The sequence below is a fragment of the Octopus sinensis genome, linkage group LG15, assembly GCF_006345805.1.
Source record: "Octopus sinensis linkage group LG15, ASM634580v1, whole genome shotgun sequence".
NCBI lineage: Eukaryota > Metazoa > Mollusca > Cephalopoda > Octopoda > Octopodidae > Octopus > Octopus sinensis.
In genome coordinates, this window is record NC_043011.1 from 55,551,745 (window position 1) to 55,570,836 (window position 19,092).

Here is a 19,092-nt window from a genome sequence, read left to right on the forward strand (position 1 = left end):
AAGCTCTACACCTATCATCATTTAACGTCCATTTTCCATGCTAGCATGGGTTGAACAGTTTGACCAGGGTCTGGGAAGCCAGGAGGCTACACCAGGCTCCAGTCTGATATGGCAGTGTTTCTATGGCTGGATGCCCTTCTTAATGCCAACCACTCCGTGAGTGTAGTGGGTGCTTTTTATGTGCCAGGGGAGGCTGGCAGCGGCCACGATTGGTTGGTGCTTTTTACGTGCCACCGGCACAGAAGCCAGACAAGGCGACGCTGGCATCGGCCACGTTCGGATGGTGCTTTTTATGTGCCACCGGCACAGGTATCACAACTACAATTTCCATGTGATATTTATTTTGATGTTGAAGTACTTGACTCAGTAGGTCTCCTCAAGCACAGCAGGTCATGGGCCACTGGCACAGAAGCCAGTCAAGGCGGCGCTGGCATCGGCCACGCTGACTATTTTACAAAAATATGCCAATCATATTAACTGGCTTGAACGTATGGAATTTTGTATCGTTTAGTTACAAATAAAAGTAAAACAACTTTCCAGTGAGACCGAGTCCACAGACATCCAAACATGTCTCAGTTTATTGGTGTAGCTCTTCTGTATGTATCTACCCAAATAAGAAGACCTATGGGGTCCTCAAATTGCCAGAAATAGCAGCCAGATCTCTCTCAACTTATACTGTTGTCTTATATAAGGAGAGCCACATTGGATAATGATACCCGTCATACCCATAAAAGATGAAATGGATACAACTGAAGTGCTTTTGATTACAAGTCTGTTGAATCAGGGTTGACCTGGGGTTAAACAGCAACATTCATTCATACTAGAATAGCCATCTCCTTGGCTTAAATTGTGTTCAATCGCTCTTTGAAAATAATGTACAATACGATTACCATATTTCTAATGAAAATAATAAATTTGGAGGGATTTATTAAAATAAATTTTTTATTAATAAGTTGGTGTTTGGATGGAACTCAACAAAGGCTTCTTATTAATGGAAGGTTTTAATTTTATAAATGACAAATTTAAAATTAAGAAATTTTGCATAAAAAAAACAAGCAGTTTCAGGTAGATTTACACTGAAAGAATTAAGCTAACAGTCATTTTTCTGAAATGCAAACACTGACACCAATACCAAAAAGTTAGGGAATCTTTAGTGAATCATGTCTAACAGCAGAATAAAATATTATTGTTAATATGTTCCAGATTTATAGGGAAGAGGAAGAGAATTGTGACATTTATTTTTAAAGGCCATAAAATGGCAAAAGCGAAGTTAAATACTTTCCACTAAAACTCAAATGAAAACTGAATTGCACTGGTGAAAGCTAATTTTTGCAGCGCTCACCACCCGATAAATAAATGTGGACAAAAAAACTGCAGTCATGTGAAGTTTGTTCATCCAGCTTGTGCAATAACCTTATATCTGTCGATTCTATTATTACCTTACTGTAGTAATTATCTTGCAAGACATACCAAGCTCTACTCTTTGCCTTTTCTACAACCACCACCACCACCACTACAGTGGCCTGTGTTTCTGACTCACTTGTCTCCCCTCACTTCCTATCATATACACTGTGTCTACACCCTTCCTCTCTTAACCACTGTTGTCCAATCCACCTTCCACACAATGTCGTCAGCCCTCTGACAATTCTCTCACTGCAGGTATCTTCCTTGTAGTTGTTTACTTTTAACTCTTCATCATCATCGTCCATTTTCCATGCTAGCATGGGTTGGATGGTTCGACCGGGGTCTGGGAAGCCAGGAGGCTGCACCAGGCCCAGTCTGATCTGGCAGAGTTTCTACAGCTGGATGCCCTTCCTAACGCCAACCACTCCATGAGTATAGTGGGTGCTTTTTACGTGCCAGGCGAGGCTGGCAACGGCCATGATTGGTTGGTGCCTTTTACGTGCCACCGACATGGAAGACAATCAAGCACAAGGTCGAAACGGTGTTTCTTTACTTGCCACCTGCACAGAGTCAGTCCAGCGGCACTGGCAACTGCTGGGTGCCAGTCATAGGATTGGTTCGATTCCGATTCTTCAAGAAGACTATTAACTGCATTGACTTCACTAGTCTTGGAGGGCCTGCTCAAGCCATGATCAAAGCCTTGGCTCCCAGAACAATCAATACAAAAAAAAATTTGTTACATTGAATACAGAAGAGACAATGCTGCCTTTGACGGGACTCAACCAAGCAAAGCTACTCCACTTTCTACAGCTGAACAGTGATTATGTCACAATGATTATAAAAAGTACAGCTCAATATATTGGTATGGTCAAGGAAAAGACAAGTTACACCAGTAATCGGTCTGAGACAAATATGTTGATTAGACGGTCCGTTAAAGCTGGGGAAAGATTTTGATTACAGCCTGCTGCATGTTATGGTTGATGAACTACATTTTATCCGTATCAATCCAATATATACGTATCTCAATATTACTCGATAAGTCTCACTAAAACACAAGGAAATTCCATAACAATGCTTCTTCAAAAATACAAACTCAACTGTATGCATTTGTTTCACCTGAGTTGCTCATCATTTCTAAGAACAATTACAATTTGTACCCGAGTTTTAGTGATTTATTCTTATTTGAGTAATTCTGAAACTAATTGGATAGTGCATCCAAATATATATAATGCAGGTGTTTAACTGGGGAAAAATATGACCATCTTCAACAACACACACACATGCAGGTAACTTGATTGTCTTTCTGAATGGTAAGTCTAATGAAAAATTACCTTCAACCTTATTTTTAGTAGTGTGGCCCACCTGATGATGAGCAAGGTTTCATGTGGCCTGCTTCTTAAAAAAGGTTGTCTATGCCTGATATATATGTATATTACTGGATTTAGCCATTGGATTACATCCAGGATAGATTATACTTCTCAAGGGTTCGGTCATTTACATTAATCCCAGAATTTACTTCTTCCTTCTTTACTTTTATTGATCAATATTTGTTAAATTACTAAGTTTTGCAAGATACTAGTTTATACATAATCAGACATTTTAACAAAGAATTATGCATATGTGTGTATAAATCTGTGCATTTGTGAAAGAGAGAGAGTTTATCTCTTTTCTCTTTATTCAGAGAAAAAAGTCTGATAAACCCTCTTACTGTATCACATGAAACATTGCCCAGTGCCTCTCCATCAGTATGTGTATTCCTCTATGCATGCATGCATGTGCGCACACACGCTCTGTTATTAAAGCTGACAGCTATTCCATGAATTCAAGATTTCTGAGAGGCATATCAATGAAGAACCTTACATGTGTGTATCTCCCTGTATATTCATGGTAGTGTCTGTGTATCTTAGTGTATGTAACAGTATGTTTCTATTGTATGACTGTGCGTGGATGTAGAGTGAGAAACTGAAGGTTGATAACTTTCTCATCAATAAACAATGTCAACCTATGTGACACACGGGTGTGTGTGTGTGTGTGTGTGTGTGTGTGTGTGTGTGTGTGTGTGCATGGATGCATAAACCAAAAGTCATCAGAAAATTCTCAGTCAACTTTTTCTTAATAAGAAGACTGATTAAAGATATCAGATAAAAACTAACTTTTGAACAAAACAAGTAGCTGCATTAATTAGGCTGGCTCAATCAGAACTAACTTGGGGTTAAACGACAACTAAAATAAACTACTGAACTACGAGCCACGGTCTGCAATTAGCAGCTTTGGTGTCTAATAACATATATTTAATGAGTTAGGATGGCCACACCAAGAGGATTGAAATGTTAAAGTGCTTCACCTAATAAACAGTTATAAATAGGTGCAATGAGGAAGCAGAACAAAATTTTGAGAATGTTTAGAATGTTCCATTAGTTTAGTGCTGAGATCAAATCCTCACCCTCTCACCAATTGACACTAACCATATTATTATTAGTACAAGAGAAGAAAACCAGGTTCCCAGTGGGCCGAAAACTGCAACTCAGTTTTAAAGTTTTAGAAAAGAAAATATAAAAAAAACAATGCAAAGGTCTCTTACTAAGAAATTGTCGGATATAAGAGATTGCAATGTCCGCAACCAGATAAACTAAATTGATAAAGCATTTGCACCCCAACAACATTAACTTCTACCGTCACCTGTTTACTCTCTCACCCCTCACACTCTGATGAAAATATCCATTCTCATCCCCTCTCATGACCTACTCTTCTCATCCTCTCTTATGCTTGCCTTCTTGTTCATTGAGTTTGCTCAAGCACCCCATCACTACCTTCCTCTTATCCCCTTCAGTCATATAGTTCCTTTATAGCAAGACACCTGTGCTTGTCTCTCATATTCCAACACCTGGCAAAACCCCACCCATCTCCATCTTTCCCTTCCAAATACTTCCTCTTAGTAGTGGGAGCTTTTTTCCCTTTTATTTTGTCTGGCAAGTTACATGGCAACCTCACTAGTGCTGATGGCAAGAAAAAAAGCACCCAGCGCACTCTGTAAAGTGGTTGGCATGTAACCATAGAAACCATACCAAAACTGAGACACTGAAGCTTGATGCAGCTCTGTAGCTCACTGGTTCCATGTCAGACCATCCAACCCATGCCAGCATGGAAAGTGGGCATCAAATGATGATAAAAGCATCATCATCATTGTTTAACGTCCGCTTTCCATGCTAGCATGGGTTGGACGATTTTGACTGAGGGCTGGCGAACCAGATGGCTGCACCAGGCTCCAATCTTGATCTGGCAGAGTTTCTACAGCTGGATGCCCTTCCTAACGCCAACCACTCTGAGAGTGTAGTGGGTGCTTTTTACGTGCCACCAGCAAGGAGGCCAGTCAGGCGGTACTGGCAATGACCTCGTTCGAATCTTTTTACACATGCCATCAGCACAGGTGCCAGTAAGGCAAAATGTTTGTTTGAATTGTGCAATTACAATAGGCACAGCTCAAGTAAATTAAAGGCTGTATAATTTGCTCCTTACATTTATCATCAACAGCTGAGTAAATCTTGGAAATTAATGACAAGTTTACCAGATTATATTTATTAGAATATAGTTGGAGCTAGAATATAGTTGAGCAATATGGCAAAACAGCAGAAAGTTTCAGATTATCTTTGTATGATGAGAAATAATCCATCATTGCATCACTTATACACTATATATACATATATTATTGCAGCAATAAAACCTTGTTATTGTTTAGTCACAAGACTAATGACTGAGCTGACATATGATTAAAAAGTATTCTAGTCATGGCTTTGCCATTTTTTTTTTTTTTTTTGGCTTAGTACACCATGAACTGAATTATTCAATTCTTTTTTTTTTTAAGGTGGATCATTCAATTCTATGGAGATTTGGCTGTAATTTCTTGCAGGTCCAACAAAGAGGACCCCTCAGCTAAAATAAATAATCTTAATTCATGGCACCAACTTAACATCCACGTAAAAGAGAGATTTCTTACACTGAACATAGAATACAGTTTTATGTCAAAGTATCAGTCTTTTGTATACAATTTTTGTTCTAAGTGTTAATAAATTAAGAAAAATAAATAAATGGGGACCAATTTTCTTCATTTAAATTTAATCACAAAATGATAAATCCCAAGTGTATGAAGAAGCCCCACCCAGCAAGGATCTAAAGAAAAGATGTGCAGTGAAATGCAACCAAATGAATTTCACCAATAAGCAACTCACCTAAAAATTATACTATCCAAATCAAAAGGATATTCTATAATACCAGTTGTCGGTACTCGCACTCGAAGAATATCTTGTAATGTTGGGATATACCCAGGTTCATGGATACGATCAATATCATCTAGGTAACTGGAAAGAAAGAAACATTAGGAATGGTTTGAAAATAAATCAATAAAATTTTAAGGCTGGTTTCACATGAATTTACATAAAATGAATAAACTCACTTTTTTTTAATTTTCAAATGTAGTTAATATCCAATGGGTATGCAAATTAAAACATTTGATACAATATTATTATTATTAGGTCAAATAAGCATCATTTTCCAACTAAATAGATTAAGATAAATTTAAATTTTGCATTGTTTTGGGGTTAGATTTTTTTTAACCCTTTAGTGTTTAAACCGGCTATATCCGGCCCAAATATTCTACTCATTTTATGCTCAAACTGGCCGGAACCAGTATCTCACACCTACCCTGCAATGTCATTCTAAAAATAAACAATTACATCTTTCAAATCTTGAAGCTACAAGATAATACCAGATTAATTTTTTTAAATGTAAAAGAATAACGATTACTTCTGACATATTAATTTGAACACTAATGGGTTAAAGAGTTCTAGAATCCTTAACATTTGGATAAATATCAATTGCAATGTTTATTAGAGAGAGAGAGAGAGTGAGAGAGGGAGGGAGACAGTCAAATGAAATTTCTTTGTTCAAATATGGTAAAATGTAAGTTTAAAATTTTATAGTAAGTAAATCATGAAAAACTTCTTTTCTTCCATGATAATTTTCTCAGCTGTGCTTTGTGATTAATGGACACTGGTTAATCTCATACAGGAATCTGAGTTTAATCCAAAGAAAACTCAAGAGAATAGTGAGATTTTTTAATGACTAGCATGAAAAATAGAAGATGTAGGCTTAGAAACTTTCAAAGAGCTTATCCTCATTTTGGGCCATGAATGTGGGAAAACGACAAAGAATACAAGCAAACAAAATGGGGTTCCCCTGGAGTAACCCTACATGACAGGGTGAACTGCTCAGAAATCAGGGAGACTGTGTGGAACCATTACTTCTCTGCATTGAGACATGATTAGAATGTCAGAGGAAAGAAATGCAAGGTGAATTCTTCATGCCAAGTCAACAGGCAGAGGAGATCTTGGGAGTAGGCCAAGAACAAAATGGGTGGAATAATAGCCATAGTCTCAGTTGGTCCAAGTTGGGAATCCAGCTGGAAAATCTAATGCTATGACTTCATGAAGGAGGTACCTGAGGGCTCTACTCCAACAACCTTCCCAAGAATAATTATTGAAGATGGATGGATGGACAGATGGAGATATACAGGGTGGTAAAACAGTCATGCACCAGTAAAATACCAATCCCATAACATCATCATCATCATCGTTTAACATCTGTTTTCCATGCTAGCATGGGTTGGAAGGTTCGACTGGGGTCTGGGAAGCCAGGAGGCTGTACCAAGCTCCAGTCTGATCTGGCAGTGTTTCTACAGCTGGATGCCCTTCCTAATACCAACCACTCCGTGAGTGTAGTGGGTGCTTTTTACGTGCCAGGTGGGCTGGTAACAGCCACGATCAGTTGGTGCTTTTTACGTGCCAGGGGAGGCTGGCAACGGCCACGATTGGTTGGTGCTTTTTACGTGCCACCGTTTCTAAGTAAATGTGATAAAAATACACAGGTTGGTGACCAGAGAGTTTAAACCTGAATCAAGCTCTTATGAAACAGAATGGTCTTGGAAAATAGAAATTCCAACAGTTGGTAAAATGAATTAATTTTAGAAACATAATTAAAAAAATAAATAAATAAATGAAAGACATGGAGAAAACTCAGAAACCAACATTTTTGTGCTAGAAGAACAAAACAAAACAATAAGACAAAGTTATTTGGTCTTAAACAAATAAACAAGTATAACAAATATTATGAAATGACAAGTTGTTTCAAGTGTTGATAAAAGGTACAAACAATAGTATTCCTGTATTGGTATTGATTACAATGTAGCAAATATGCCTGTACACGACAATGTAAGATTGAAATGCTTGAGTGGATGTGTTATTAAAGAAGGCATATCGTCTACTTAACTTCATAGCACAAGAGTGAACCGGAGGCTCTTATAAAGCTGCTGTGCTTTAGGATACATTCACATACAATCTGTGCAGACAAACAGTGTCAACTTGCACATAAATATTCATATTCATAGTTAAGATATATGAGTGAACAGCACAAAGGAAGAATGTTGCATCCCCAATCAAGATGCTTTAAATTTTCATCCAGTTGATGCAAGTGTGGCTGTGTAGTTGAGAAACTTACTTCCCAACCATGTGGTTTCTGGTTCAGTTCCACTGTGCAGCACCTAAGGGAAGTATCTTCTACTACTATAGCCCCAGGCCAACCAAAGCCTTGTGAGTGGCTATGGTAGGTGAAAACTGAAGGAAGCCTGTTTGAGTGTACTTCATTTAGACATCATGTAATCATTGTAAATGAGCATCACCATCAGACAAGTGGGGTTGTTAGTTTTCAGTCTTCCACGGAAAGCATGTCTTGCTTGGAAAGAGTTGAGGGTTGGCAACATGGACAGTATCTCATCATAGAAATCTGCTTCAACAAATTCTGTCCAAGTCATGCAAGCATGGAAAACTGGATGTCAAATGATGATAATTCCTCAATTTACTCAGCAGTAAAATAAAGGAACATTAAAAGACTTCTCTCAAATATCCAATCTTGTAAATGTGTAGAACTCAGAGATTTTTTCTTCCCATGCTGCTCTGTCTAAAGCAGTGTAAATGCTTAGAATAATTGCTATGCTTCCCATGAAAGTAAAGTTGACTGAATCAATAAGAAACTCGACAACCAGCAAGTTCAGTTGTTTGTCCCCTATCATCAGATTTGAATTCTGTCTCCAATACCAAACACGCTTAACTATCCAACAGTCAAATCTATGAGCTGTATCTAATTACTATACAGTCTACTAACTATAACTAATTACTGTACAGTACGAACAACTCACTGTTGAAAATTGTAACACTGCCAGAAAATCAATGACTGTTTTGTTTGTTCAACTCTTATTGTTGCTACAACTAGAAAGAGAAGGGCTTAACTTTAACAAGGATTTTGACATAGAAAGTGAAGTCTTCCATCAGAATACTATGCCTCAATGGTACCATCATTATCATCATTTAACATTCCTTTCCCATTCTAAGTCTATGGTAAAACAGTAAATGTAATCGATAAAGCAAAACCAAGAGAAAAATTTTCCAGTTAAAATTCACTAAACAACAAAGCTTTGTAGGATAAAACACTAAAATGATTTCAAAATAAAATACATTCAAATAATAAAATGCTAAAATAATAATAAAACCAAAATTCCTTACTATTTAGCTGAATCTGTGAGTTGGTATTCTCTTCGTCTATCGTAACACTCCTGCATTCCTTCATCTGTCCAGAGAGACTTTATTGCATCAACATGTGACTGGTCAAAAGTATCAGCTGAATCGGCATCTATAGAATTTATGAATTCAGCATTTTCCTGGAAAAGTAATGAAATATCTTAGAATCCAAGAAAGCAAAATATACTATCTGAAACAATGAAACAGCAACAACAACAACAAAAAAAGTCTTTGATGATACCAAAACTTCTTTACAAGAAATGTCTTTAAAATATGAAGCTGAAAAATTATTTTAGAAAGTATAATTAGGAAAACCGAGTTCCTAACACTTAGGGCAAATAAAAAGGGAATTTCCAAATTCCAAAAATTCTATGAATTTTAAAAATCTTGGAGTAGATTAAAGAGTAATAAAAGTATTGTTTAATATGTGTTGCATCTATAATCCTTTCCTATTTTAAGTAATTATGTAATTAGTATAGGAAATAAAGTGATTGACAATTACATGTGTGTTTACAGTAATTAATTCTGAAATAATCTTAATATCCAAAGATTATTTGCAGAAAACGGCAAAGTGAAAGTATCACTAAGCAAGGAGTGTGGGGATTTTCACAGGAGATAAAAATCGATTTGACACAGGTAGTGATAAATATATTTGAATAGCATAAAACAAATACAATCTTGATATAAAGAAAAGATATCTGGTTTGTAAACTTTGTCCAAACAGTAGGCTGAAAGCAAGATGACTATGAAACAGCAGTGTATCAACTGTATCAGTAAATTATAATGATTTATGTGACATCAATCATGAAACTGCTTGATAGCTAGCTCAATGATCACAAACTATAGTCTCTTTCTGGTAGCAAGATTTTATATCAGCTCTTAAGGACATAGAGGAAAATATAACATCGAGAAACCTGTTCAATCATGCTAATAAGGACAAATTTCTTTTAAACCCATGTCAATGTGCAGAATATTTAATAAAACAACATTATAGTAATAGCTAATGTAAATAAAACAATGTCTGATAACTTGGAGAATATCAGATTTTAAAAAAGCACCAAAAAAAAAATCAGAAATATTGTAAAGAAAAGAATCAGTTTCATTGTGGAATGTCAGAATTGGAAGAGAACTAGAACAAAAAATGTCCTGTGACATTTGTTCTGGCTCTTTATATTCTCAGTTAAACTTTGCCTTTCATCTTTTCCCCATTTAATGTAATCAACAACACCACACCGATCCCCACCCTCATTACTGGTCTTGTGTCAAAATTAGAAACAAACAAAATCACATCTGAAGCCGTTAGTGAATACTTTCAAAGCTACTTTTGAGCAGAACGTTTTTGAAATTCAAAATTTCATGTTGAAACTATTGTCGGTGCCAGTTTAGATGATTAGACAACAGCAAGGAATGCTTTACAATTTGTATGATTAAAAGTAGTCAAGTAGGAATGGACAGTATTCTTTAACCCTTTTGATACTAAACTTCTTGAAACTGTCTCTGATTTGAATGATACAAACTCCCGGTTTTAAAATTATCTTGGATTAAAATCTGCCAAAAGAATTTCATACTAATTTGTGTTCCAAATATCAGTTAAACCCTTTTGTTACCAACCCGGCTGAAACTGGCTCTGGCTCTTTAGTACAAATGTCTTGTTTTCATAAGTTTTTAATTCAAATCTTCCACAAACCGTAGTCACAATTTATGTTCCTAACACTAGCTTAATGATAATGAAGTTAATTCACTAAATTCTTTGTTATATTTAAAATAATTGAAAGAAACACAGAGCATCTCAAAATAAATACAGTAACGAAAGGGTTAATAACGACAAAGTTATTTTCCTAAATTCCTTATCTATTTTCAAAATTAATTGAAACAAAGACTAAGAATTTCAACAAAAATACAGCGATAAAAAGATACAAAACAACAATATACCTCAATTACAAATGATTTAATAAGTTGAAAAGACATTTATGAAATAAAATTACTTTCCAGAAACCGTCCAATTGTTGCTGATATGAGAAAATGGTTTGCTGAATGAAGGTAAAAGAAACTCATTTACCAAGATAACAGGTAAAATTTATTGAAAAAAAATCAAAATATTGAGAATAGTTGTGAATGATTTTGGAAAGAGCATAGTTAAGGGTAGTGCTAATATTTGTATAACAGAGTCCTGTTTAGACAAAATACTGTCCATTTAGTGACCAATAATAATTTCTTCTGATGTAACAATGAAACCAAAATTTACTGCAGAAACACATTTAGGGTTGAGAGTAATTGCTTTACATCCCTCACCACCTGCCTCCTCCTCTTTCATCATCATCATCGTTTAACGTCCGTTTTCCATGCTAGCATGGGTTGGACGGTTCGACCGGGGTCTGGGAAGCCAGAAGGCTGCACCAGGCTCCAGACTGATCTGGCAGTGTTGCTACAGCTGGGTGTCCTTCCCAACGCCTCTTTATTAACAATATATTAAACTTTACGCTCATCTAATCTTTAATGTGTCAAGATGTTGGGCAAATTTAAGTTTAAACCATTTTAATTTGTATTAAACATGGCAATTTGTTTATCCTTTTGTTTGTTTGTTTTTTTTAAATCCACACAGCTACCTCTGCTTCCTGTGAGAAACACTGATCTTATGCAACAAGACTGATTTATTGATTCTACAAAAATTTTTGTTCTTAAAAAAGGAAGTCAATGGTCTAAATAGCAGTCAATTTATATATCACTTCTTGAAGTTTGTTAATAGGTTTAGTAAAAAAAAAAGAAACTATGGAAAGTTTAATCCCAAATAATAGATATTATCAGGCAAAAATAGGGAATTTAATTCCAAAGCAATGATTACTAGATGCCGTATCAACTAACTAAAACCTGCCAGGAACAGATTAGAAGTAACACGAACAGAGAATGTAACTGGTTTATAACATAGAAATATAATAAAGAACCTTTGGAGGAAAAAAAAAAAACCTTTAGCAATCCATTTTTTTTTTGATAGTGGAGAGTGTTAACGCTTCATTAAATTTCAATATTTCTAAAATGAAACAATTTCACCTCCACATATAAAACTGGTCAAGAGAGAAAGAGAAAAATTCGTGGAAAAGGAGTGGAATTTATTAACGTTTGTCATTCATAACTTTTGTATTCAGAGATGCTCTGGTTTGATTAATAATTCTAGTGGCGCTGGGAGAATGAAAACACTGTTGGACTATTGTCAACTAGAGTGCAAACAAGCACATAATTCTAGTATATATTGAACTCACTCATGCATGCGTTCTGTGTGCATGTATTTACACTATATAATGAGGCAGGGAGGCAGGTAGAGAGAGAAGAAAAAATACAAAAGTGGATATGAAGGGGAAAGAAGGGTGGGAGTTACAACAGTTTGTAAATATTTGGCATTACCACAATACAATGTTAGCTGTTGCTTTAAAATGAATGTTGTAACAACAGAGAAACAATGGAACCGGAGGAGGAGAAAGAAGGGTAAGTGAGGTTAATTTTACGGTCAACAATTAGATTTCTTTCTGCATATTTAAAGAAATAATTGACTGCCACGATTGTTCTACAGTTAGAGACTAATTATTTAAGAATAACATTTCAATCTAATACATCAAATAATTCTGTAAGTAAATTCCACCAAAGATGGTTTCTTTGCTCATCATAGCTGTAAATCCTTTACGTTTGCACTTCATAACCACAGAGTCCCAACTACATGGAATCTTGGGCAAGTTTTTTCTATTATGGCCCTGAATTGACTAAAGGCATATGTATAAAATTTGGTAGGTGGCAGCCTGTAGAAGAGGCCAACAGTGTAGACGGTCAAGACTCAAAAATGTAGATGGTCTAATGGACATCCAGATGAGTTTGACAGTTTGTGTACAACATTTTATCTATAAAATAGCAACCCACTGAGTCATGAACGAAAACTAATTTCAACTGTTCCATATATCTAGAACTGCATTATCCAATATCTTTTTTAAGATAGCGTATAATATGAGGGAGATTTAGGTGATATTTTCAGCAGGTTGAGCAACAACATAGAATCTCTTGGGCAAGTAAGTTACAAGAGTGTACAAAAGGAGAATTAAAAGAAAATCCTAATACAGTTAATTATTGTTTATTAAACATCAACATAGTTGTGTTCTGAGTTTCAAACCAGTTCTCTAAAGTGTTGAGAATGCCTTGTGGATGTGGATATTCCACAAGGCCACTTAAAGTCAGATTTCACCTGGCAATTCCACCCATTCATTTATGTAACTAAAAATTCATTAGGAGCAAATAATGAAAAATGCTGTTGAGTTATTGTGAGCTGGTATTTTGGGAGACACTATAATATTTATGTTAAATACAAGAATTCAAAAAGCATGTTCAAATGCGTTACTAATGTACTTGAAATCAAGGCAAAGATCAAAACCTAATTACAAGAAAGCTCATTCAGATGAATGATGGCATCTTTCGCTCAGTTTCTCTTTTTCTCTCCATCTATCACCATTGTTGTAATATTTGCCTTTTTCACATTGCCTTGACATACAACAATCTTTTGTCAATCTTGTCTCATTTCATTTGTGAAACAACATTCTTCTGTCACAACATCACATCCTCCAGAAGTTCCTTTCCTTTCCGTATGGGTTTCTTCTGCAACACACACACACACATCTCCTACATATAACATTGGAGACCTTCAATGTTCAGTAGGTTTTATAGGTGGCATCAACTACATAATACTGCATTCCTTACAAATTCTTTACATATTGAGCAAGGCCTCTTCCCAGATGTTACCAAGATCTTTTTGCTCTGTTGCTAACTAGAACTTTGGTATGAATTTTAAAGCATACTATTTATTGTAGCCCAAGAGTTTGCAATAAGAACCAGACTCCACCAGCATAGACAAATTTGTAAGGTCATGCAGTCTTCCACTCCAGATGCTATAACTTCAAGACAACACAAACAAATACCTACTTGTGCACTAAATTCTTTCACTGCAATCATTGATTTAGACAACAAGGGTGACTAAGTGGTCATGCAGACTTCACTTGAAAAGCAAGGATATATGACTAATACAATCTGAGATACAATATGCTTGACTAAAAGACAGGGTGGTCATGACTGGAAGATCATTACAGGTTCCCCTAGAGAATATCTAGAGTTAAATAGAATCTGGAAAAGCTACAGTTGTTCTTTGTATCAAAATTTTATCCATGTCAATGAAGGTAAAGTTATATGTTCTTAAGAATTTCTTATAAATATGGTATCTATAGTTCCATCTCCTGCTTCAGATCTAAATGTCATTTTGCCCATTTTGATTTGCATCAATTTTGCTATGTTTAGTAATTCTACCCATTTATTTGAGATCTCTGGAAGCAATTCATAATGACACATCCTTGCATACAATGTGAGAATCTGAATGTAACTTAACCCACTAGAAACAGCAACCAAATTTACCAAACCATATCCTAGCATCTTAAAAAGTAGCCCAGACCACACTTTGGAGACAAGATAGTCATGGGTGGAAAGCTTTTGATTTTAGCCCTGTTCAATCAAGGCAGGCCTGGAGCTAAACAAGAACTTGATTAACTAAAGTAACAACTAATATCAACAGAACCGGATGCTTTTAGCATTTTAACAACTCTACCTGAGTGGGCCACACTTCTTTATTTTAGATTTCAATTTTCCTATATTAACCTCTTCAGTTATCCTTTTGTCTAGTTCAACAAACAGACTCGGTATCCTCTTCATATTTCTTGTTCAACAACATCTTAGTGACACTTCATGCATCACACTTTCCACTGCTACTACGAGAAAATGTGTTGGTGTTGTCATGAAAATGAATTTTACCGATGACCACATTCTGATTGCTCTGAAAGTACCATCTGGTGTTTTAGAAGAGTTCCTAACTCTCCTCATACATAAAAATGAACTGCCTAATCTCTTGGCTAAGTAAAGCTAAAATTTTGTCTCTTGCCAACAAAAATCCATTATCCTTTCATCAAATTGTACTTGTTAGTAATAAGAGCTAAAAACTTAAATGTAAACAGATTTTCCTTCCATAATCAGAAACTTCTATAAATAATGAAGCATGTAATACCATATGATTTTATATACATAACATGACATATTAAACCATTTGAAAAAAAATTAAGTGTTTAATATACTGAGATATTTAAATTTGTTTTCTTTTTCCTCCAAGCCTGACCATATAGATTAAGCTCGAACCAATAGAATATAAAGTAGCAAGTAAGTGTTATGTGAGTAGGGAATGTACTAACAAAAATGTGGTAGACTAAATGTCTTAAGTATTAAGTTTCATCTCCGAGTTCAATATCAAATACCAATAGGACTGGCTTGCCTTTCATTGCTCCTATCAGTAAAATAAACAAGTCATATACTGAGATCAATTCAACTAAACAAATCTATGGCCTTGCACCACTTTTAATAGCAATGAGTTTGAAGAACTGAAAAATTAAAACATTCTCCAAGTTTCTAGTTCAAATCCCACCGGAAGAAACTGCTTTTCATCTGACTTGAGTTCATCAAATTAATTTTATCAAGTATACACATCTATAAAATCTAGCCTTGTACTTAGTCAAACAAAACTAAATGAAGCCCAACGTTGCTGTCTTTCTTTTATGCCACATTTTAGGCAACAATGTGAACTCACCTTTCAATGTAGTTAGTCTCAGAGGCCAGAATTTTTGTTTTTTCCAGAATGCGAAGACAAAAAAACATTCTAGTATAACTTCTTAAGAGAAAGGAAACCAAATTAAATAAATGTAATGGATTCAATCCAGGCAAACAACTTCTTAAGTTTAATAGAAAGTAGAGAATAGAGGAGACGAAGTAATCTAGCTGTAAAATGTATTCTCTGAAAATTGAAACAATTGCTCATAACAGTAGATATAACACGTCAGAGAGAAAATTCTTCTGAAAGACTCAAACTAAATTTTCTTAAAAACAAAACTGTAATTTATACACAAGAAGGTGCAAAGTAACTTCAAGTAAGGTATAAAAAAAATGTCTATGGTTTATGTGGAACTGCATTAACCAGAGAGAGAAAGTCATGTTATTTAGGTGGGACTTGGCAAAAGAGACCGATAGAATAAGTACTAGGCTTACAAAGAATAAGCCCTGGGGTCGATTTGCTCGACTAAAGGTGGTACTCCAGCATGGCCACAGTCAAATGACTGAAACAAGTAAAAGAGTAAAGTGTAAAGAGTATACCAGAGAGAGAAATTCATCATTTGTTAAAAAGCGTGCGTCTATACTTAGATTTTGTTTAAGCTCTGAGGAATGTAAGATAAAGACACTGATGCCAAAACCAAAACCATCTTGTGCCATATTACAATTTATTCCCTGACTCTTATATTAAAGATTTAAAGAGTTCAATGTATTGATCATGTGTAATTAAAATGAAATATATAAGCCCTTTCAATACCAACCCACCTAAGACCACCACTCCTGGTTCCAAGATATCAGCTTTTAGTCTTTTGAAACAATCTAAATTAAAACCTTCATGTTAGTTTATGTTCTGAACACCAGCTTAACGATGACTGATTTTATTAAATTCTTCATCCCTGCTGCTGTGTTGTCAACACCTCACTTATCTGCTATCACCTTCAATGCTCTTGCAAATCTACTGCAAACCCCTGCCCCTGAGCCACCTCTATATTTCACACTGTCATTTTCCAGTCACCTGTCTTGACACATCTTTGTCACCATTTCTTTCTTGCTACCGCTCTCTTTATTTTACTGACTCACAACCTACCCTCCCTTCTTTTCCAATTGGGGGATCCATGGACCTGCTCTCCAACAAGACACCCATTCCTGTCCCACTATACGGTGTCTCTAATCAATTGGCACAAAGTCCATTCCCTTCAATACTACTCCCCCACTCCCAGTTGAGGGATTTTGTCTTGCATGTTACTTGATGACCCTGTTAATGCTGGTGCCATGTAAAAAGCACCCAGTACAATCTGTAAAGTGGTTAGCACCAGGAAGAGCATCCAACCATAGAAACCATGCCAAATCAGATGACTGAAGCCTTGTGTGGCTCTTGGCCTTACCAGCACCCGTCAAACTGGCCAAGCAATGATGCCAGCATGGAAAACATGTTAAATGATGATGATGATGATGATGAAAGGCAATTTAATTTGGCAGAAATTTGATAATAAAAGACTTAAGACAATATATTCATATATGCTGTTATCCAGTGTTGAACCATTGAACACAATGCTCAGTCAAAGTGAGTAGACTTTGCTATCATCATCATCATCATTTAATGTCCACTTTCCATGCTAGCATGAGTTGAACGGTTTGACCAGGGTCTGGGAAGCCAGAAGGCTGCACCAGGCTCCAGTCTGATCTGGCAGTGTTTCTACAGCTGGATGCCCTTCCTAACGCCAACCACTCCATGAGTGTAGTGGGTGCTTTTTACATGCCAGGGGAGGCTGGCATCAGCCACGATCGGTTGGTGCTTTTTATGTGCCACCGGCACAGAAGCCAGTCAAGGCGGCGCCACACATATATTCAGTGCACAGTACAAATGTGTCAGTTGGTTAAAGGTGTTGACGACAACTTGTGTTGCTAGTTTGAATTTCAACCGAACTATATAGATAACCAGTAATAAGACACCTCAAGACAAATCAAAGATCAAACCAACTGAAACAGAATAGACAGAAATATTTCAAATTGTTTCATCCGTAAAAACTTTTGATCATTATACACACATATCTAGATAAAAGTATATATATACTGTAGTTGTTAAGATATAAATCATATGGCAATTGGGACTTCTTGCTAAACTAAATTAATTTTTAGTAGTTGAGCCCTAGATAAATTCAAATTCAGCAGACCTATAATTAAATGTGCTATTTTCATATATCTAGAACTGCATTGTCCAATATCTTTTTTAAGATAGCGTATAATATGAGGGAGATTTAGGTGATATTTTTAGCAGGTTGAGCAACAACATAGAATCTCTTGGGCAAGTAAGTTACAAGAGTATACAAAAGGAGAATTAAAAGAAAATCCTAATACAGTTAATTATTGTTTATTAAACATCAACATAGTTGTGTTCTGAGTTTCAAGAATATAGTTGAGGTTTACTTACATTATTGCCAGAAGTCTTATATTCTAGAGACAATGTTTCCATTGCAGCTATAAGAGTCTGTATGGCTGAAAAAATATTTTGGTAAACAATTTTCTCAAAGCCTTTTCTGTCTTCTTCAGAGTACCCAGCACCATGGATAATTCTCATCTGCTTGATAAATGTACTCTTTCCAGACTCACCAGTCCCTTAAAGAAGAGGAGAAGAAAAAATCCATTATTGCAAAGAATTTTAAACAGATTCAAAGTCAATCAATATATATATATATATATATATATATATATATATACTGGAGTAAACACATAAATGTGAAACAAGGTGGAAAAAAAGAGTACTCAAATACCAGTGGAAGAGTAATATGCTTTATTTAAAGCAGCAGAAAATTCAACAAAACCTGTTACTCTGATTTTCCCGTTGCCGTTTGTCGGACAGTTTTTTCTAGCAAAAACTGTCCAACGAACGGCAATGGGAAACTCAGAGTAACAGGTTTTGTTGAATTTTCTGCTGCTTTAAATAAAGTATATATATATATATAAAATTAGAAAAAAAACACCTTTTATCAATTTAAAATGAACAATTAAATTACACCATCTAGAAAATTACATATAATAGAAATATTAAAATTAAAATAATAAAATATCAATGATTAAGTAAATTGCAGAAAAAATAATAAAAACGTATATAATTTATATTCCCTCAAATAATTAATATATATATAAAACAAATACACACAGAGGCTGTATAAGGATATACATGTAGTATGCAAGACAGGAGACTGCAATGTATGAATATATGGGAGATGACAGAGTTGCATGAAACAGTGTGGGATGCTTAAAGTGGATGGAACTTGCAGAAGATGGAAACCTAGGAAGACATGGGACGAAGAGGTGGAAACCGATCTCAAGATGCTAAAAATCAGGGAGAAGATGACGAAAGAGAAATGATTAATGATGTGCACCACTC

At 35.5% G+C, this 19,092-nt stretch overlaps 1 protein-coding gene across 2 annotated transcripts in view; it reads right to left on the reverse strand.

Annotated features, from left to right (window-relative positions):
• Window positions 1-19,092, reverse strand: part of LOC115219757 (guanine nucleotide-binding protein G(q) subunit alpha) — a 65,424-nt gene that overhangs the window by 17,621 nt on the left and 28,711 nt on the right. For both annotated transcript variants that reach the window (XM_036509780.1, XM_029789999.2), the window contains exons 3-5: window positions 18,133-18,317; window positions 9,015-9,169; window positions 5,631-5,759 (exon numbers count right to left, since the gene is read on the reverse strand). In XM_036509780.1, the coding sequence (XP_036365673.1) occupies window positions 5,631-5,759; window positions 9,015-9,169; window positions 18,133-18,317 (469 nt within the window). The remainder of the gene's footprint in view (window positions 1-5,630; window positions 5,760-9,014; window positions 9,170-18,132; window positions 18,318-19,092) is intronic.